Here is a 22358-nt window from a genome sequence, read left to right as displayed (position 1 = left end):
TGTAGACACTTGAGAAATGTTTCTTTTTGAAGAAGATAAAAGGAAAAGCAGAAGTCTTAAGACTGTAGCACACTCTGTCTTCAGACAGCTGGAAGGATTGAAAACCTAGAGATTTAAATCCTGAATTGAAGTTGTAAAATTTCATTAAAATGAAAAACATGGAATGTGCTCCATCTTAACCTTGAGCATACTGACTTATAGACACTGCATTTCAATTATGCCAATAAGACTGTGGACTTCATGACTGTTGAACTAATCAGTCCAAACAGTCAAATAGGCAAAGAGTTAATGGTGAAATGTCAAATGTTTATACACAAGAACCAAGACCTTGGAAGGCAGATGTCCCAGGGCCACAGTGCATAGCTTGAAGCCGAGTTGTCTCTAGAGAAGAAATATAGTGAGGAGCTTAGATACAGTGAGGATGAACTAAATGACTTCAGAGCACCATTCTACTACGTCAGCAAAACTGAAGGAAACGTGATAGCAGTTGGCACAGTACCAGCAGCAGCAGTCTCAAGCGTTAGCACCAAGAACCAGCAGGACTACATCCTCTGGACATGTAGATCAGGCAAAGGCCACAGGCAAAGGCTGCAGTCAAATTGCAAATGCACCAGGTAACAGCATCTCCTCCTGCTAGAGGAAGTCTGGTTCTGGAATTCACAGGGAGGGGAGCATACCTGGGGATGACTTTGCTTCTTCATCTGGGAATGGAAATAATGTCTCAACCATCTCCGAGGAGAGAACGGACAGAGGAGATTATAGTTACATAAACCCACTCAGTACAGGGTATGAAAGTGTATACTCTCCCATAGGCAGTGAAAACTCTCTCACATATCACTCAAATGACACATACTCCAGTCATGACCCTCAAGAGCAGAAAGCAGTGAGTGGGAAAGGTAACTGAACTGTAGGTTTCCACCATGTTTAGAATGGCTTGGACCATTCTGTGTAAATGTACATGGTTCAGTTTTGTAATACTTTATCAATTTTTTATATGGTGTCATTTATTTTGGGAGAGAATACTTCTAAAAATTAATGGATAATTTTATCACAATTTGCCTTTTCGTGGGTGTGTTTTTGTTTGGTTTGATTCCTTTTTTATTGCTTCCATATCTCTCCAACACTGAAAATCATATCAGCTAGTTATTTTGAACATTGTTAAAAGGAATTTTGTATAAGGTCAACTTATTTTTATATGACTTAATATGAAGTTGTAAATGGGAATCTATAATGATATCTCTATAAATCTTTGTCTGTTTAGGGCCTGTTCTGTGTAAGAGCATTCTTCCTCATACTGGTATATATTTATGCACAATTCAGGCATGTTAGAGTCCATGAGGGCTTATGGTTGTTCAGTTTGCCTAGTACAGTAGTTTTTACACTGAAATTTCACTAGGGGTCCTAGACTAGTTTCAGTGTTAGATAAAGGTCTTCCAAAACACATCTGTGCATTCATTTTTAGGTGACTGAATGTTTAAGAACTCTGTACACATCTCAGTCTTGCTAAACAAGAGTAGATCAGTTCCTTTCAGGACTCTTGATCTTTTGGGTGCAACATAAAATTAATATGCAAGAAGAGATGATAATTTCCAGATACCTACAGAATTAATTTATTCAAAAACTAAATGCTCATTATGCAAAAGCCTTTTGATGAGAAAGAAGGAACACCTCAGAACACACCAAAGGCAGATGAAGGCCCTAGGGAATATTCTAGGTGCCCTACACATATGTAACTGATAGGCAGCTTGATCTTCATGTGGGACCCATAGTAATGGGAATGTGGGCTGTCTCTGACATGGACTATCTTGCATGTTCTTCAGTCACTTTCCCCTGATGGGACTGACTTGCCAGGCCACTGATGAAGAAGAGGTGCTCAGTCCTGAAGTGACTTCATGTGTTGGGGTAGGTTAGTAGGATGGGGGCTCCCTTTTTCAGAGGGCTGGAGAGGGGTGATAGGGTAGAAGGAGGGGTGGGAGTGGGAGGAAATGAGGGTGGGGACCACAGTTGGTAAATAAATAAATAAATAAATAAATTTATAAAATAGATTACATAGCAACAGACCAACCACCAACATCTTCACATATGAACTTACAGCTCTTATAACAGCATAAACATCTCTCTAGCAAGTTCAAGTCATACCTAGTGCAAGCATAGAAAGAGGAGCAGGGTGTGAAGTCCCATCTGAAGCTAAGGAAGTTTTTGTAATTGATAGCTTTTTTGAGACAGACAATCACTTTTCTTTAAGGCAATGTTCCCTTATAGTGAACCACACATTATTGGAGTCTACAAATCCAAAAATCTATAGACAGCACAAGCTAAATTTAATGGGTGTTTTAAAAGATTTATTTATTTATTATCTGTACAGTATTCTGTCCACATGTGTGCCTGCAGGCCAGAAGAGGGCATCAGATCTCATTATGGGTGGTTGTGAGCCACCATGTGGTTGCTGGGAACTGAACTCAGGACCTCTGGAAGAACAGACAGTGCTCTTATCCTCTGAGCCATCTCTCCAGCCCTGGGCAGTTTTAAAGGACCCGACTTTTATAGAGAGGGAAAAGAAGTAGGGTAGAGCTTAAAGAGGAGATGAATATGATCACAACACATTTTAGAAAATTCTTTTAAAAACTAATAAAATGAGAAAAATGTTAGGAAAAAAGTCAGAAAAAAAACAATTTCATGTCAGGGAATTACATGAAGACATAGTGAGATGATATTACTGAAGTGAGTTCTCTGTGAGGCACATACCATGAAAAAGTCATCTTACAGCAGGTATGAAATGAGTTGCAGTACCAAATAGCATAAATGACTGCAAGTTTGTATTGCTATTCAGAAACTTCTAGAAGATCCCGCCACAGGGGAAACGGTCTGCTTTCTGTTGTTAAAAGTAGCAACTACAAGCCACATTTGGCTTCATAGCATGCAACTTACAACAATCATACACACCTAGAGATCAGCATATTTAATAGCTCATATGCAGGATGTTCATCATTGTATGAGATTATTAACTGATTTGGAGAATTACCTGGTATGTACCTGGGTGCACATTTTATGCTTCTTACAATTACTTGAGTAGCTTCAGAAACTTAAATGTGATAAGAAGTAGATGCCTAGATTGTGTGTGTGTGAATGTGGGTGCTGGCTTGGAATGTCTACACATTTGTAATGGGTTGTAGGATAGCTTTCTATCTGCCATCAGATCTGGTGTTTTAAAGAATATCTTACAAGTATTCGTTCTGCGCTTCACATTGCAGTTCCTGTTAAGGATGGATAAAAACGTATGTAGGTGAAAATAACTGACATAACTTATATGACACTATGGGGCTTATTAGGTTGGCTTATATGGCGTAGGTTGGGTAGTTATAAATGTCTGTCTCCATGTCCTGGAATATGAGAATTCAATGTCTGTTCAGTTCACAAGGCTGAGTGTCTCAGCAGTGGCAACCTTGTACTGAAGGTCTTGGTGACTGCACAGATTCATATGGGAATCTGAAGAAGATAAGTTATAATATACAGAAAGCTGGAGGAAGAGGAATAAAAAGGAGTAAAAGGGAGATATAAGGAAGGAGACAATGAGGAAGGTGGGAGAAGGAGGACACAGAGGAATGCGCGTACTCACTAGTAAGCATTGAAGGTTAATCGACAAAATCAGCACTGCTGCTAAATCCAACATCTTTACACCTGAGAGACTGCATTCTGGGTGAAGTCATTCTCTAACAGTTAATTATTCCTTAAAATACACTCAGAATTTCCAGCAGGGGTCTCTGATTTCATTCCACTTCCAATTCACTTGTCCACAAAGATTAATCATCCCAGAAACACAGAGAAAAATGTCAAGATAGATGAAGGCTAAAGAGATTTCATGAGAAAGACAAGCCTGGCCATATGGTAAAAATATTGACCATCCATGAATTTAGTGAGTAGAGAAACAGAAGTATTACTTGATCCAAACACACTGGTTTAATCTTTTCAAGCACTGTGGCATATGTTTTTAAAAGGATCTACTCTTGGTCAGCTGGATATGGACTCTATTTAGGGTGACTGGTCACGGTAACAGCCATGCACATGTTTTCTGAGGGCTAATTGGGTGCTGCAAAGATCAGAGGTTGATGTCCCCTGGAGGGGGAGACCTGGTGGCACTCAGAGGAAGGACAGCAGGTTACCAAGAAGAGACTTGATACCCTATGAACATATACAGGGGGAGGAAATCCCCCTCAGGAACAGTCATAGGGGAGGGGAATAAGGGGAAAATGGGAGGGAGGGAAGAATGGTAGGATACAAGGGATGGGATAACCATTGAGATGTAACAAGAATAAATTAATAAAAAAAGGAAAAAAAGATCAGAGGTTGTGGGCATTATACAGAACATCCTTGCTGAAAAAAACATAGCTTAGAAACTATTGAATTTTCAACTCTGAGACACATCAGTGAGTTTAACACATCTTAAACACTTTAGTATGGAAAAGAAATCATGGTTCACTATATTCTAACATATCCAAACTAGGGGATCAAGTTCTCAGAGAAGCTGACAGATAAGAATTCTCCTAAGTAGCTTCAGGGACAGTTTTTTCTTTTTTCTTTCTGTAAGAAAGCTTTCAATAACTGATCAAAACTGGCAAATGAGCCGAGTGTTGCTAGAACATTTGAGCCCAGGAAGTGGTTACCACAGTCTTTCTTCACACTTCAAAAAAGTCACAGCTTTCTGACTGCACAGCTTTTATTCAATTTAGAATTGTAGCCACGGGGTTCATGGGAAACTGCCTCATGAGATTCTCACCCAATCCCTCTCTATCCAAATCCCCCACCCAAAAATCCAAAATCTCCACTGAAAGATTGTGAACTATAGAAATCAGGGTGTGCAATGTTTGTAATTCCTTCTGTATAGCATCACATAGTTTCCTGTAGTCCGTATCTCTCACATTCTCTACCCAGCTCTGGATCAGAGACATTAAATCACACATTTAAAATCTGTCAAGAGAGTGTGAGTATGTTAAACGTCTTACTGCAGGAAATAAATGAGCAATGAAAATGAAAGCTACATTGATGATGGACATGTTAGATTGTAACAGTGAATTTATGATATAGGTGTGTATAAAATCACCAAATTAATCTTCCCAAATATCTACTTCTATCTAGCAATATTTCATCTAAGATTGGAAAAGATTTTTTGTTGTTTTCTTCTTCAATTTTTCTATTCTATATGGCCACTTATTATATTTGCATAATATTATTTAAGAGTAAATTTCAGTTTATGTGTGAAACATGTTATTGAATTTGAATACTATCACTGAAGAATGTTAAGACAGAGATCCAGGGCCAAGATGCCAACCCCTCAAAATATCAGCACTTGGTGATGTTTGCAGCCAGCAGATAATAGGAGACTTAACCCTAGCTGACAACAACATCTAGAAAGTGTCCACTCTGCACCTAGTGCTTTGCCTGTGAGGTGGCATCATCCAGCCATTCCTTTGCTAGTTTCTCCTGGTTACCAACTGTGAAAAAAATGATACAGTGTTGCCCACAAATGCTGCTGCTTATGCCTGCACTACTGTATGGTGAGCTGCTGTGGGAGGAATGATGGCCACACCAACAATCCATATCACCCCCAAATCTCAAATAAATCTGGGGAAACCTTTGGATCAGGACTTACAAAACCAAATAATATTTTTATTAAGCAGAAGGACTAAGGAAAAGGATGATTGTAAGTATTGGGCCAGTGAGATGATTCAATGTATATGTGCCTGCTGCCAACTTAAAGAGTGGTATCTGAAACAGGATCCACAGTATGCAAAGAAAACTGATTACTGAAGTTGTCCCCTGGCTTCCATACTTGTACTTTGGCACATATGCATCTATGTATGTACAAACACACACACACACACACACACACACACACACACACACACACATATATATATATATATATATATGTATGTATGTATGTATGTATGTATAAAAGCATACACCCATAAACAGTAACAGGATAATAGATAAACTAACAAATATAATTTCAAAGTTGTAATGGAGACAAAAGGACTTCACCTTAGCAGTGAGAAGAAAAAAGTAAACAGAATGGAGGTGCTGGGGGAGTTGTGCAAGTTAATTGTCCTTTGATCAAATCCCAGTCATGTCAATTGCTAGTCTATTTATATTACAAGAATATACATCGTAGGTTTAACAGATCAATATAATTCTATAGATAGATAAGGAAAAATCATTAGATAAGGGCTTCAAAAACCTCAGAGACCTACAGAATATGGCATTTAAAGATGTTTTTATAATTTTAAAGATTCTTTGACAAGATGACAGGTTAAGTCCTAGCAACACCCAGCTGACCTCAAAGATGATGATGAAAAGCAAAGAACCTCCTTATGGTGATGGCATCAAATGTGGTAAATCAACCGCTGGACAAAATGTCATCATTTCAGCCACAGATAGAATTCTGCTTAAAAAATGGGAAAGCTTGGGTGCAGGCAGGTTAGATGGCCAAACTCTGCCAAGACAGGGTAAGCAAGTCCTCAATAGTACCTGCCTCACAAATATGTCTGTCAGATATATTGGGCTAAAAGGCTGAAGATGGTGCTCCAACGTTATTGAGAGTTTTGGGTGACTGTTCAGGCAGCAAACAGTCTCTGTCATTTTTTCACTTTGGAAGCTACTAATCTACACTTCAAATTCACTCAGGTAATTAATTTTATTCCTTCTCAAGTCTCTGGTGAAGTTGAAGACCAGATAGTTTAGCCTTACAATTAAGCCTAGTTGTTTAGAGGTTATGTTTTTGGGTCTAGATAGATGTTTTAAGTTGATAGAGATGCGATGTGATAGATATTAATTTACATTCAAAACTTTAGAATCACCAAGATAAGAAAGATATTTTCTCCAAGGTTGACAAATTACAAATAGCCAAAACACTATGAATGTAACATTTATATAATTACTGATTGTTTCATGATTCTTCTTGCTGTATGTAGTTTATTATATATATTTGTATACAAATACGAAAAAAGAAACAATTTTAAAATTTGTAACGGAATCTACACACTTCAAAAGAGATAGTGGTGCACATTTGTAACCCACTAATTGAGACTATGAGGAAAAGATTATAAATTTCATTCTAACACAACAATACCACTCACAGAAACATTTAAAAATGTTGTGAAGGAGAAAATATTTCAAAATAATAAAAAAATGAGCAATAAAAAGCACACTGACATTTGTATTGATATTTGAGGTATTCAGACGTGTCTGCTACAATATGACTCTGAGTGTGATGAGGGCGGGTGAGGCAGACATTGATGGATTTGTGGAAATGTCATTTATATAAGAACAGTTTGCTGAGTCTACCGCCTGGCATTAACACATCATAGAGGATGTTAGCCTGGTGCCTGAGCACAACACTTCCTCTTTCTGTGGGGCTGCTTAAGTACAACCATGTCATGAGGAGTGCATGCCTCAAAGGGCCACACCCTATGTTTCCTGTCCCTCATGACAGACTCTGGAGCTTTGCCCTCAGCTGCAGTTGCAGCCCTGGGGAGGCGATGCCATGATCTTCATCCTCACCATCCTGCTCTGTCTGGGTGAGATGTGGAGAGGGGGAGGATACAGTGGTCTAGAAAGAGACCTAGCCTGTAGCTGAGGGCTCACCCATCAGAAAACCCCAGAGTTATGCAGTTCTTCAGAGGTAGGACCTACTAATGCATCAGGAACAAAATTCTCACAGGGAACTCTCTTCCAGGCCTGACTGCAAGCTTCAGGAACCCAGAGCTGACAGGTGAGTGTCTACAACAGTCACAACCTGCTCTTTTCTTCATATCATGTCTGTGCAATGAGGATGGAAAACATCACATGAGCACTGTTCCTGGGGGTGGTGGGAGGGTCATGGGGTAGAGCATTGTAATCTGAAGATGGATGCCTTGGGTCCTAACTATTCATTTTCTTGCAGAGAAACTCCCTAAGCCTATCCTCAGTGTACAGCCAGACTCTGTGGTCTCTGAACAGACTAAGGTGACTTTCTTCTGTAAGGGGACCAAAGAAGCCACAGAGTACAAACTCTATAAAGAAGGAGATTCATATTCATACAGCACACAAATTCCAAAGAAGCCTGTGAAGAAGGCTGAATTCCCATCCTTAAACATTGGCCAGCACCATGCAGGGCAATATCGCTGTTACTATCACACCAAGAAAAGAATTTCCGAATACAGTGAGCCCCTGGAGCTGGTGGTGACAGGTGAGAGGAAACATAGGGTCTACAGCGTCAGGGCTGACTTGGAAGAAATGAGTCTATTCTCAGGGGGTCCCTGCTCTCACATCCCTGGAGGATAATGAAGGCTGGGAGCCTTTAACTGATTCCTTCTTCTCTCCTAGGAGCACACAGCAAACCCACACTGTCAGCCCAGCCCAGCCTTGTGGTGACCTCAGGAGGGAATGTCATTCTTCAGTGTGTCTCTAGTCATTATTACAGCTTTATTCTGATTAAAGAAGGACCAAAGACGCTGTCCTGGAGACAGGACTCACAGGGAAACTATTATGCTGGGAATTTCCAGGCCTCATTCTTTGTTGGCCCAGTGACCTCCAGCCAGAGGTGGATATTCAAATGCTACTGCCATGACAGGAACACTCCATGGGTGTGGTCATATCCTAGTGACCCCCTGGAGCTTCTGGTGTCAGGTAAGGAGCCCCAGAAGTTCCATGGAATGATGCTGAAATGACACAGGTTCTCAGGGAGGCCTTGGTGCATGGTGTATGTGAGGAGGCAGGGCTCTTTAGCTCACTTACACAAAGCATGGAAGACAACAGGATCCAAGTAACAGATTTCAATGCAGAAAGTGATAGCAACACCAGGATGTCCAGGAGAGATAAGTCATCCTGGAGCTTTCTGCTACCCTGGATCAGCATGAGTGCCATTTTCAAGTGTGACCTATCAGTGCCATGTTGAAAAAAACCCCACCTCACTCTCTCCTTGCAGGGACCCTCCAGAAACCCATCATTAAGGCTGAGCCCAGTTCTGTCATTGCTTCCAGAAGTTCTACAACCATCTGGTGTCAGGGAACTCCAGATGCAGAAATATATGTTCTGCATAGAGAGGGAAGCCAGAAACCATGGCAAACACACACCCCAGAGGAGCCTGGGAACAAGGCCAAGTTCTCCATCCATGAAGTGACAAAGGAACATGCAGGGCAATATCACTGTTACTGTTACAGCTCAGCTGGGTGGTCAGAGCGCAGTGACACCCTGGAACTGGTGGTGACAGGTGAGTGGACAGTCAGCAGCTCTGGCCCACTCTCTGCTCTCAGGAGTAGTCCCCTCCCTCAGACTAGCCCCAGAAAACAATGTGGCTGGGCTGTGTGAGCCCATGTAACAGTCTGCATCCTTCTCTCCTAGGCATATACTACTACACTAAACCCAGCTTGTCAGCCCTGCCACGTCCTGTAGGAACTTCAGGAGGAAGCATGACCCTACTGTGTGTCTCACAGTATCAATGTGATAAGTTCATTCTCACCAAGGAAGATCAAAAGTTCTCTAGCTCTGTAGATGCACAGTATATACCCTCTACTGCACAGTACCAAGCCCTGTTCACTATAGAACACATGACCCCAAACCACACAGGGACTTTCAGATGTTATGGGTACTACAAGGATACTCCACAGTTGTGGTCAGTACCCAGTGATCCCTTGGAAGTACACATCTCAGGTGAGTCGGCATGTCATTCACCAACAATTTTATGAGACCCTGAGTCCTTTGATTCAGCCTTGACCCTCTGGGGAGTCACAAGTAAAGAAAGACTAAATGGAGAGGTAGGTTTCTGAAACAGCACCCTAAATCTGGGGAGAAGCACCAGCATGTGCAGGGCAGGATGGAAGGCCATAGGTATTTGGTAAGAACCATCTACTCAGTCCCTAGCCTGTCACCTTCCCTCTAGGGCTGTCCAAGAAGCCATCTCTTCTAACTCATCAAGGCCATATCCTGGACCCTGGAATGAGCCTCACACTGCAGTGTTCCTCTGACATCAACTACAACAGATTTGCTCTGCACAAGGACGGGAAAGCAGACATCATGCAGCACTATAGCCAGTGGACCCAGGCTGGCCTCTCCTTGGCCAACTTTACACTGGGCAATGTGAGACATGACATGGGAGGCCAATACAGGTGCTATGGTGCACACAACCTCTCCTCTGAGTGGTCAGCCTCCAGTGACCCCCTGGACATCCTGATCACAGGTGAGAAACTAAATAGATCCAACGGACACCTAGCCGGTGCTCAGTCTCTCATGGAGCTGCCTAGAAGTTGATGGCTGGGATGAGGAACAGGGATCATAGAAGGGAACGGATGCAGACACAGAGGAGCAGGAGAGGAGCTCTGTCAGAAAAAAAGCACATAATCCTGGGTGTTCAGGGTGGACCCAATGAGGTTTCAGCTCAGAACAACAAAGGCAGCCTCTCATCATCCCTCTTCTCTTTAGGACAGCTCAGTGTCACACCTTCCCTCTCAGTGAAGCCTAACTCCACAGTCCACTCAGGAGAGAATGTGGCCCTGCTGTGTCAGTCAATATACAGAGTGGACACTTTCATTCTGTCCAAGGAAGGAGCGGCCCACCGGCCCCTGAGACAGAAATCAAAGTTCCAAGCTCAGCAGTACCAGGCAGAGTTCTCCATAATTGCTGTGACCTCCAGCCTCGCGGGCACCTACAGGTGCTATGGATCTCAAGACACATCTCTCTACCTGTTGTCCCATGCCAGTGCCCCTGTGGAGCTCAAGGTCTCAGGTGGGGTGATCCTGACATCTCATAGTGACTCACAATCGACAACCTATGAGAGCTCTTGATTGGGTAGGATAGAGGGGACAGTAGAAAGCTTGGTCAGAAGACATTATCCCTCACAGAGAAGTGGATGCTGACAGTGGTCCCTCGGGTAATATCCACTCCATTCTTTATTACAATCTAGGTGTGGAGCAGGCAGCATGAGGATCTTGGGGAAGGTGGCAGGGAAGATGGAGGACACCAAGCCAAGTGAGGACCCTGGATTTGCAGCTAACCCTCGTCCTCCTCTTGTTCTGATTCTTAGGACCCATTGGAGACTCCAGTTCACCACCTTCAGGGCACATGTCACCCACAGGTAAGTATCAGGCACCTCTGTGCAGGGAGTGTGCTTTATCCCCAGCCTTCCTTGCAGCTCTTGCGCCACCACAGTCCTCATTTCTCTGTAACTCCAGCTTGTGAGTGTGAGAGGCAAACAGAGATCACAAAAGAGACCCCAGAAGCTTGGGGTTAGAAGTGGGGTACAGAAGGTGGCATCCAGAGAAAGAGTGATTTAGGCTCAAGATGAACAGTGGGCCAAATGGGTGACACTGATATCAAGGAACACAGGCAGCCACAATCCGCATCCTGCACTAAATCCCTAAGTACAAACATCCTACCAACATAGAGAGATACCAGAGGGCTAAATAAAGGCTGTTGGAATGTCAGGCTAAGATGTGCAGAAATTTGTTATGGGCTTGATACAACTGTTTCTGGAGATCCTGACATGGACAACCCCTTCCCTTTATGGGATGCTGTTTCTCTGAATATAAAGGGAGAAACCTAGTCCACATGCCTAATGGTCTTTGCCCATAGTGGTCATGGCTGTGACCTCTCCTGACAGAGGAGGCCTCCGCAGTGGGTCAGCCCCATAGTGTGGTGACATGTGTAAGGATGGGACACAGGGCCATGGTAGGACATTCAGGATTCTTCACTCCAACTCATGGAGCTCAGTTCTGTGGGAGAGAACTGGGCTGAAAATCAGAGTCCTTCATTTCAACTCCGAGCTCTGCCACTTCTAGTCAGTGATCTGAGGCAGGTGACTTGCTGGGTAGGAAAAAGGACAACTCCATGTTGCATGACTGTGAGGATGACAGACGGTGAGTGTGAAGGGCCAGCATGTGCCTGTCCCACAGCAGGTGCTCAGGGAAGCAGCAATGGTCCCCACTCATGATGTCACTTGTGCCTCAGGACTGGGAAGTTACCTGAAGATTCTGATTGGAGTCTCTGTGGCCTTTCTCCTGTTTCTCATCATCCTCATCTTCCTCCTTCTCCGACGAAGGCATAAGGGAAAATTCAGGAAGAATGGTGAGGAGAGTGTGGGTGACTTGGGTCTCAGGAGGTGGTGGGTTCCCTTGTGAACCTCCAAACAGGGATACAGGATGTCAGCCCCAGGGAGACCTCAAACTGTGGCAGGGTAGCTTAGAAGCACTTGCAGATCTCAGATGAGAAAGCACTTGACCTCAGAACCTGTGCAACGTCAGGTGTTCTGTAAACTTCACCATGTTCTGGGACATTTGCTCACTGACCTTTGTGTTGTGAAATTGCTTCCTTCCTTCCCTGATCATGCCTGGTAGATGGACTTCCTACTCTTCTAGCTAATACTCCTCTCCTTGCAGCTCAGAAAGAGACAGAATTGCAACTCCCTGAAAGAGCTGCGGAGCCAGGAACGAGGAACAGAGGCTTCCAGAAGAGGTAAATCATGGCTAGTGACACAGACACCTGCCTGTTTGAAACATCACACTGACAACTCACATCTTGTTTCTCCAGGTCCAATCCATCTGCTGCCACCCAGGAAGAAAGCCATTGTGAGAGAAAGAGAGTCCTGGAATGGGGGTGTCTGAGGTCTCAGAATTGCTGGGGTGGTGGAGAGGACTCAAGGTCTTCACTGTTGGGTCTGGACTTCACCCTACATGTCCAGGGATAATCCAGTACTCCCTGATTCTCTGTCCCCACATTGGAATGACAGGAAATAATGTAGAGTTCTGAGACATGCCTCGACTCTGGTCAGGAGACATTCTGTTTGTTCTTCTATAACAGATGCTTCCATGGAGGACATTCAACCTAAGGACAGTGTGGATCTGGACAGTTGGGTGAGATCCCGGTCCCCATTGTCAGCACTAAAATTTAGGATGAAGTTTACTTCAGGGGGCCCTTTTTGTTCTTCCTCCCTCATCCCTCAGCAATTTCCACAGTTGCCCTCTCCCTCCCTTCCACAAACATGTGCTTCATGTGTGCTATGGCCTCACTCTCTCCTCATTTTCGTGGGATTATAAGTTTCCACCCTCTGTGTACTTTCTGGCTTTTGGGTACCTGTCTAGTTGTCTTCTGAGTGGGAAACCCTATGTTAAGAAGCCCACAGAGATGTCTAAGGGATGAGCAACTGTAAGCATGGAGCAGAGTAGAATCAAAGGAATCTGGTCAGTAATTGTAAGGTTATTATGGAGTTTTCTGTGTGTGTGTGTGTGTGTGTGTGTGTGTGTGTGTGTGTGTGTGTGTGTTGTCTGTATGTTTGTCTCTGCATGGCATGCCTGCATGGTCCTTCTAGAGGCCAGAAGTGTGGGTTGAATATCCCGGTATTAGCATTACAGTTGACTAGAGGCTGCCATGTGGGTTCCGGGAACCACACCCAGGTCCTCTGCAAGAGCCACCTCTCCAACCCCAAGAAATGTGCTTTTAGGAATATAGACTGTGTTGCTGAATCCAAGACAGAAAGAGTGTCAAGTTAAGCCTGAACTGTAGGAAGGAAGCCTAGTAAGATCCCACCAGGGAGGCAGTAATCTAAGTGGGTCACTCTGGCCATTCTATGGGAAACTGGCCAGAGGAGATCCCCCAGGGGAACAAGGAGACACTATCTGTACCTCACTGCTTCCCTGCAACAGCAACCACCTGAGGAAGACCTGCAGGGAGAGACATATGCCCAGGTGAAACCTTCCAGGCTCAGGAAAGCAAAATCTCCCTTACCTTCTGCCATGTCAAGTGAGTGCATGAAAGCAAAAGATGGACAAGCAGAAGAGGACAGAGAGGTGCACAGTCAGGTGGGTCCTGTCCTCCAGAGACCTACAGATTCTCCCAAGCCAAGCATAAACCTTCCTCTCACTCTCTTCCACTGCAGGCTGCAGAATCCAAGGATACTGAGGATGTGACCTATGCCCAGCTATGCATCAGGACGCTCAGCATGGGGACAGCTGCACCTTCTCCATCCCAGGCAGGAGAAGACCCAGAGGCGCCCAATGTATATGCTGCTCTGATGGCTGCTCATGCTGAGCCTGTTCCCAAGGACAAGGAACAATGACCTTCTGTATGCCAGAATGGATAACAGGCCACCAAGGGATTTGGGAATTTTGAGCTACCTGTCTGAGCTTTAACTAATGTCACACAGTTTGGAAATAAAGCCAGAGATTCTCAACATTCAAGTGAAATGAGAAATGAATAGAAGGGAAGGGTTTTCCATTGAGTGCTAATTTTAATGGCATATCTCAACAAAGCAATGAAGTAAGAAAATTTACAAGCATAGTTACACAGCTTTACAATTTCAACTGATGAAAGTCTGAGGCAGAAAAATTGCCTTTGTTTTATGGCTATCTTGGGATGCCTTGTAAAATTCATGCCAGTCTGGGCTACATAGTGAGACTTGTTTCAGAAAAACATTAGTTACCAAAGGTCTCAGTGTAGGTAGACACCTGAAATAATAGTACTTTGGAGTGGTAGAAATGAAGACCAAGAAGTCAGAGTCATCTTCAGCTACATTGCTTAGAAGGAAGAGACTATCATGGAACAAATCAGACCATGCTAAAAAAAATAATAAATAGATCAGGTTTGATGCTGCACGCCTTCAATTTCAGAAAGAAGGAGGTAGAGACAAGAGAGATCTCTGTGCATCTGAGACAAACTGGTATACATATGGAGTTTCAGGAAGACAAGAATTCATACAGAAACCTTGACTCAAAGACTAAATAAATAAAATAGGTCTGGCAAGATGTCTCAGCATGTAAACACACTTGCCACCATGCTGGATATCTTAAATTGACTTTATAGGAATAGTTTAAAAAGAAAACTGAGTTTAACCAGTTGTTCTCTGACCACCACCTGAGTCCTCAGTGTCATCTCCATACCCAATAACTAAATAAAATGATTATAAAAAACTAACAAGTAACCCCAAGTAAAAGATTGTTGTAGTGATTTAGGCTTGTAATCACAATAGAACTGTCCTCCTGCCTCAGCTCCTGTCATATACAACCCTATATTTATTCTCTTTAATTTCTAAAAAATTTATATTGTTTTATTTAATTGTATATAGGTGAGTCTCTGTGACTATATGGCATGTGTACAGGTGCCCATGGAGGACAGAGTGGGCACTGGAGCTGAAAGTATAGGTGTTTGGAAGCTTCATGCTGTTGGGCTAGTAACTGAAATCAGACCCTCAAAAGGAATGGTATATATGTTTTTAACCACAGAGCCATATACACAACCTTCGTATGTTAGTTCAAAAAATATTCACAGCAGAATACTATAAAAATTTTATATCAGCATACTAGGAGATATACATAAAATAGGAAGATCTCTTGACATGAATAAGTTATCTGTGTGGAATACCACACATTGAACACACTGTTTCTTAAAAAGTTCCCCTTTGGACCAATATCCAATATATATATAAAGATCTCAAGAAATTAAACACCACAAGACAAATAACCCAATTAAGAAAGGGGCTCAGAACTAAACAGATAATTCTCAAAAGAGGAATATCAAATGGCTGAGAAACACTTAAAATGCCCAATGTCCTTAGTCAGCATAGAAATACAAATCAAAATGACTCTGAGATTCTACCTTACACCCATCAGAGTGTCTAAGATGAAGTGACAGCATATGCTGAAGGGGAACACTCCTTCATTGCTGGTGGTAGTGCAAACTTGTACAACCACTTTGGAAATCATTCTGCACTTTCTCAGAAAACTGGGATTATGGCTACCACAAAACCCAGCTATTCCACTCCTTGGAATATACCCAGAAGATGCTTCACCACATAACAATGACATATGCTCCACCATGCTCATAGCAGCCTTATTCATAATAGCCAGAACATGGAAATAACCTAGATGTCCCTCAGTCCCAGAAGATAAAGAAACTGGTACATTTACACTATGGAATACTACTCAGCTATTAAAAACAAGGAAATCCTTAAATTTGCAGGTGAATAAATGGACCTAGAAATGATAATGCTGAGCGAGCTAACCCAGATCCAGAAACATACACATAGTATATATTCACTTATATTTGGATACTAGCCCAACAGAGATATCCCCCGAAATTCTTCACTTAGCTGGAAATAGTGATAGATACTGGGATTTCCTATTGAGATTCTAGGTGATAGAGGTAAGGAAGAACAGGGAAATAGAAGGTCTAGAAGATCCTAGAAATCTACTAGAAGACCATTAAGGCTGGTTGATTTGGACCCAGGCAGGTCAGCTCAAACTCCTGTACTAATCAAGGTCAATGCATGCAGTAAACCTAGAACCTTTATCTAGATCTAGACTATGGACACCACATTCTCCACCATTGTGTGGAGAGCAGGGACTGACTAGGACATGAACTGTGGACCACTTCCCCTTTCTGGAGAGACCTGGTGACACTCAGAGCAAGAGTAAGCTGGCTACCAGGAAGAGATCTGATAGGCTGCGATCTTATAGTGCGGGACAAGGTCCTCTTATGTCACAGACCTAGAGGAAGGGAATAGGATGAGAAAAGAAGGGAGGGGGAATGAAAAGATACAAGTGATGGATGACAAATGAGATGTAACTTGAATAAATTACTTAAATAAAAAAATTTAAAAGATAAGAAAAATACAGCATAAAAAATAAAAGAGAAGAAAAGTTCCCCTTTGGAAATTCCTTTTTTAAAATATATTTTATTAATTTATTCATATTACATCTCAATTGTTAGCCCATCCTTTCTATCCTCTCATTCCTCCCTCACTCCCATTTTCCCCTTACTCCCCTCCCCTATGACTGTGACTGAGGGGGACTTCCTCCCCCTGTATATGCTCATAGGTTTTCAAGTCTCTTCTTGGTAACCTGCTGTCCTTCCTCTGAGTGCCACCAGGTCTCCCCCTCCAGGGGACATGGTCAAAGGTGAGGCACGTGAGAAAGTCATATCCCACTCTCCACTCTACTGTGGAGAATGTTCTGACCATTGGCTAGATCTGGGTAGGGATTTAAAGTTTACCGCCTGTATTGTCCTTGGCTGGTGCCTTAGTTTTAGTGGGACCCTTGGGCTCAAATCTGCCTATCATAATGTTCTCCTTGTAGGTTTCTAGGACCCTCTGGTTCCTTCTACTTTGCTATTCTCCCATGCTTCTCTCATCTAGAGTCCCAGTAGGATGTCCTCCCCTTTGTCCCAGTTTCCTGGTAAGTGAAGACTTTCATGGGACATGCCCCTTGGTCTAGTATGCAGACATAAGTGTTAGGTATATTATTTTATAATCTGTGAATCATACTTTGAATTCATCTTTTCCAATTTGGATCTTCTTGATCTCCTTTAGTTGTCTTGCTCATCTAGATAGGACTTAAAATACTATATTGAGTAGCTCAGGAGATATTGGGCAGCCTTGTTTGCCCCTGATTTCAGTGGAAGTGCTTTTTGTTTATCTCCATTTAATTCTATGTTGGCTATTGGTTTGATGTATACTAACTATATGGTGTTTGGTATGCCCCTTGTATCCCTGAATTCTCCAAGAATTAAAATACCAAGCAGTATTGTACTTTGTCAAAAACCTTTTCCAACATCTGCTGAGATAATCATGTCTTCTTTACTTTCAGTTTCTTTACGCTGTGGATTACATTGATGAATTTTCATATATTGAACCAACCCTCCATCCCTGAGAAGAAGGCAATATGATTATGGTGAATAATGGTCTTTGTGTGTTCTTGGATTCTGTTTGTGGGTATTTTATTGAGTATTTTTGTATCAATGTTCATGACCAAGATTGGTCTGAAGTAGTCTTTGGTGATGTTTACATCTCTAGTTCTTATTGTCATCTCTACATTTTATATCTCTAGGATTCCCGCATCTTGTGTTTTCTTTATTGTTTCTGTCTATTGATAAATATTAGTGTTTCCACATTGCCCTGGCTCATGCTGATTGTGTTCTTTTGCTGACCCTCAGACATCTAGTTGTCCTTGGTGTTGGCTTCTTGTTCTTGGTGCGTGCTTGTCTTCTCAGGAAGATAGAAAGAGCTTTAGGCCAAAGGCTGGATGATCTTGGGGTCTGGCAGCCCTCCTCGGGATGGTAGATAGTGTTATAGGCCACAGGCTGGATCTCAGGAAATAGCCAACAGTCTTCCTTCATTAGCTGTGTCCTATTTGAGACCACAGGGAGGGGATTAGGAAGTGTAACCAGGATGATCCTGAGGTACCACTGATCTCCTTAAGAAGGCTGGTAAGACCAAGGCTCAGAGGCTGGATGATCCTGGAGCCTGGGAGTTCTTCTCAGTAAGGTGGATAAATCCTTGGGACAGTGGATGGGACCTTGTATCCCTAGGGCCCCAGCAGGTCTCCTTAGGAAGGCTCCTTAGGAGCAATGGGCTGGAGACTGGATGACCCTGGGGCCCAGAAGCCTTCTTGGGAAGATAGATAGTCCTAGCATCCACAGGGGAAAATCAAATGCACAAAGTAGTGCAGTCAATTCACTGGCAATCACTGAGCTTAACCTCTGCTACCCAGATAGTGTGACTGCTGGGCACAACCATTTTGACCATCCAGGATTTATCAATTAAACAAGGGGTCTTACTCAACTCCAGAAGGAAGCACTGTGCCCTTGATAAGGTTATACCAAATCAATAATGTACTAAAGACATATGCACAGTTCGTCTTCTATTTTGTTGGGTGCTGAAGGAAGCTATGTCTTGCATCCATTAGGAATTCAAGAACTAATGATAGTAGAGGGTACTCTTGGACTAGGAGCAGCAACTTAGAAAAATGCACATGCACAGATGTAAGAACATGCAATGGTCTAAACATGAAACCTGCCCTCAGGACAGAAGGAAACTTTTCTCAGGAACCGCCAACCTCTCAAAGTTGACTGTAAGTTTAAACATAGTCCTCACAGCTTAATAGAAGACTTGAAGAGAGTTCTTCAGGCCCTAGGTGACCCAATGGGTGAATCTGACCTCCCTTCTTGCCTTGGATTGTATTTCCTAGCTGCTAATTTCCTTACTTTTCTGTCTTCTTTGTTTCTGTAAGTGGCAGTATCGCTGACTCTCATCTCTGCACTTAAATCTGTTCATAAATTCTCCTTCCTCAGCTTCCATTTTTTCCTTGCTGAAACTCCTCATTTTTTTTCTTTTTTTGCCTTTGTTAATTTATTCTTGTTACATCTCAATGGTTATCCCATCCCTTGTATCCTCCCATTCTTCCCTCCCTCCCATTTTCCCCTTATTCCCCTCCCCTATGACTGTCCCTGAGGGGGATTACCTCTCCCTATATATGTTCATAGGGTATCAAGTCTCTTTTTGGTAACCTGCTGTCCTTCCTCTGAGTGCCACCAGGTCTCCCCCTCCAGGGGACATGGTCAAAGGTGAGGCACCAGAGTATGTGAGAAAGTAATATCCCACTCTCCACTCTACTGTGGAGAGTGTTCTATCCCAGTAGAATGTCCTCCCCTCTGTCTCAGTTTCCTGGTAAGTGAAGGCTTTCGTGGGACATGCCCCTTGGGCTAATATGCAGATATAAGTGAGTATATACCATTTGAGTCTTTCTGCTTCTGGGTTAACTCACTCATTATGATCATTTCTAGCTCAATCCATTTATCCACAAATTTCGGGAATTCCTTGTTTTTAATAGCTGAATAGTATTCCATAGTGTACATGTACCACAGTTTCTTTATCCAATTCTTCTATTGAGGGACACTTAGGCTGTTTCCTTGTTCTGGCTATTATGAATAAGGCTGCTATGAACATGGTTGAGCAAATTTTCTTGTTGTGTGCTGGAGCATCTTCTGGGTATATTCCAAGGAGTGGAATAGCTGGGTCTTGAGGAAGCCCTATTCCCATTTTTCTGAGATAGCACCAGATAGATTTCCAAAGTGGTTGTACTAGTTTGCATTCCCACCAGCAGTGAACAAGTGTTCCTCTCTCCCCACATCCTCGCCAACATGTGGTGTCGCTTGAATTTTTGATCTTAGCCATCCTGATGGGTGTCATTCGCCTTCTTCTCTGAGGTCTCACGTTCTCGTTTTTCTTCTGTCTGTATGTTTATCATTGAATCCATTTTCGTCTTCATATCTTGAGCAGATTTTTTTGATTTCTTTCATCTGGTTGTTTACATTTTCCTGAAAATTTTCCTGTTCCACTCTAAGTGCTTCTTTTATGTCTCGCACCTCCTTCTCTGCATCTTCCTGCACCTGATTTCGAATTTTATTTGTTTCCTCCATTATCATCCTCATTACCAGGATTTGAGGTAATTTTCTTGTGTTTCCCTTGTATTTGAGTTCTCTGGGTTGTTTTCTTTGGGATAGCTGGAAACTGGAGACACCATGTTGTTTTGGAGTTTTTTGCGTATGCTTTTACGCTGTCCTTTAGACATTTTCCCATCTCTGTTTTTGTTGGGTAACTTCCAGAGTTGGGTGGAGGGAGTCTGATGATAGATTCACTTGTTTTCTCATGATTTCCGTAGGCTGGAAGCCCTGATACTTCACTGGTGTGGATGTCAGGAGGTTAGCCCTGTCGTTTTGGGCTCTCACAGCCAGTGATCCTCAGCTCCCCTTTGCTGTGGGTCCTGCAATCGTTCTGGGTCTCTGAATGAGTGTTGGATCAGGCCAAGGTATCCACAGCCTTTTGGATCCCCTGCCAAGTCCAGCCAGGGATACTGGTCTCGAATCCTGCATTGAGCTCAGCTAGTTTCTCAGGGCCTGAACCGTCTGCCACAGTAGGAGAACTGCGACTGCACTGAGCAAGCGCCTAGGGTGGAAGTGAGTGCTCCGCCCAGCTTGTGTCACAGCAGGAAAACTATGGCTGCGCTGAGCTGGAGCCTAGGGTGGAAGTGAGCACTCAGCCCAGCCTGTGTCACAGCAGGGGAGCTGTGCCTCGGGCAGAATTGCTTGCTGAGCTGACCCAGCTTCTCCACGGCACAGCTCACTGAGCAAACCCCGGACTCTGAGGCTGAACTGTCTACTGAGTCCAGTTTGGGTCTGAAGGCATCACGTGACCCAAATCCTGTCCAGAGTCCCCTCTCCCGCAGCAACTCCCACCGTCCACCACACCAATCACCTCCACTGGAAGGCTCTGAGCTGCAAACCTCAGCCACTGCCACTGGTGCCGCTAGAGATGCTGGTGCCACTGGTTACACTGCTGTCTCTGCGACTGCTGCTCTGATCCGAGAAAGTCCGTGCTCCTCCCGTGTGCAGGGGCAAGCAGGTCCTCCACACCCTGGTCCCTCCGAACTGTGGAGCACTTCTGCTGCCGTGGTGTGGGGACCTTGGTGTTCCTGGCTCAGAAATCTGTGCAATTCCCTGAATTGTTCACTGGAGCTTTCAAACACGTTCCACACTGCTCACCGCCATCTTGGATCTCCAACCACCCCTTAGTTTCAATGCTCCAAATGTGCCCTCACTAAAGCCCTCTACAACCAAATTACCCAGGTCAAAAAAGATCCTGTTTGTCAGAAGTAAATTTCACAGAAGTCTCTGCCATTTTCAACACAGATGCCAAACTAAGACCCAACCCCACCCACAGCTTTTCCAATCTGGCTTCAGGCTACAAAAGTTAAGCTCAAGGGTGTCAGGTCTAGTGGAGCACTACAGAATTTTTCTGGGGCTGTGCCTACCCAAAGTAAGTCCTTCCTCTAGACTGTCTACCCTGGCAGTGGCCTAACACTGGAAAAACTCTAAAGCCTGGAGGTGTCCAGTTCTCTCTCCAGCCCCCTCCCCTCTATTCCAGCCACTCAAATGCCCAAAAAAAAGGACAGAGGTACAAAGACAAACATAAAAATAAAATTGACAAGGGCCCACCCTCCAGCTGGCCATGGGCTGGCTGCCACTACATGCATTCTCTGAAAAGGCTGAAAAAAAGGTGGTTTGGAGTTACCATTCCAGTGGCTCTTGGCTTTACTCAGAGCAACAGATCTCCCAAGTCTGAGTACTACAGCCTCTGGACAACCGTGCTCAATCCTGGAGCTCCAGGAATTGCCTGCACCCTCCCCCTTTCCAACTTAACAACTAATAAGCTTCCCTATGCTCTAGAATTCAGGACAGATCCTCAACAAAACAACTAACTACATTTATAAACCAAGATTCCTCTCAAAGCTTTCCTTGGGCTCTCCCTTTTTTCAGAGTGATCCAATAGCTCAACTAATGAGGTTTTAAGCTGTGAAACAAGAGGTCCAGAGTTTGATTCCCTACTAATGAAATGTCTTTTTTCCTTTAGGATTCTAAATAGCCAATCTACCAGCCTAAACATTTTCTGGTGCCCAGGGACCCCTTAAATCCAGCAGCTCCTTATTGTCCCCAAAACAGCCCAAACAAACAATGCTCTAATAAAATTCTTTACAGGTTAACACCTTGTATCAGATGAGTTA

General features: G+C 43.4%; 1 protein-coding gene and 1 pseudogene across 3 annotated transcripts in view; both read left to right on the top strand.

The window, feature by feature from the left end:
* Positions 1–240: 240 nt before the first annotated feature.
* Positions 241–904, top strand: LOC311590890 (pre-mRNA-splicing regulator WTAP-like; annotated as a pseudogene). The gene has a single exon. The product of its transcript is annotated as a pre-mRNA-splicing regulator WTAP-like (transcript).
* A 6533-nt stretch (positions 905–7437) lies between these two features.
* LOC311591399 (paired immunoglobulin-like receptor B) overlaps positions 7438–22358 on the top strand; it is a 40070-nt gene continuing 25149 nt past the window's right edge. Inside the window, exons 1-15 of one of the 2 annotated variants that reach the window (XM_084770945.1) lie at positions 7438–7574; positions 7733–7768; positions 7940–8224; positions 8362–8664; positions 8963–9247; positions 9379–9687; positions 9917–10213; positions 10456–10758; positions 11057–11107; positions 11980–12096; positions 12408–12483; positions 12559–12596; positions 12829–12881; positions 13671–13826; positions 13904–14934. In XM_084770945.1, coding sequence (XP_084627071.1) covers positions 7541–7574; positions 7733–7768; positions 7940–8224; positions 8362–8664; positions 8963–9247; positions 9379–9687; positions 9917–10213; positions 10456–10758; positions 11057–11107; positions 11980–12096; positions 12408–12483; positions 12559–12596; positions 12829–12881; positions 13671–13826; positions 13904–14083 — 2523 coding nt within the window. In that variant the 5' untranslated portion in view covers positions 7438–7540 and the 3' untranslated portion in view covers positions 14084–14934. Of the gene's footprint in view, positions 7575–7732; positions 7769–7939; positions 8225–8361; positions 8665–8962; positions 9248–9378; positions 9688–9916; positions 10214–10455; positions 10759–11056; positions 11108–11979; positions 12097–12407; positions 12484–12558; positions 12597–12828; positions 12882–13670; positions 13827–13903; positions 14935–22358 lie in introns of those variants that run through there. The other variant, XM_084770946.1, reaches the window with a different exon arrangement.

The sequence above is a fragment of the Acomys minous genome (assembly GCF_964271855.1).
Source record: "Acomys minous genome assembly, chromosome: 20".
NCBI classification, from domain to species: Eukaryota; Metazoa; Chordata; class Mammalia; order Rodentia; family Muridae; genus Acomys; species Acomys minous.
This window is presented reverse-complemented; position numbering and strand designations above follow the sequence as displayed.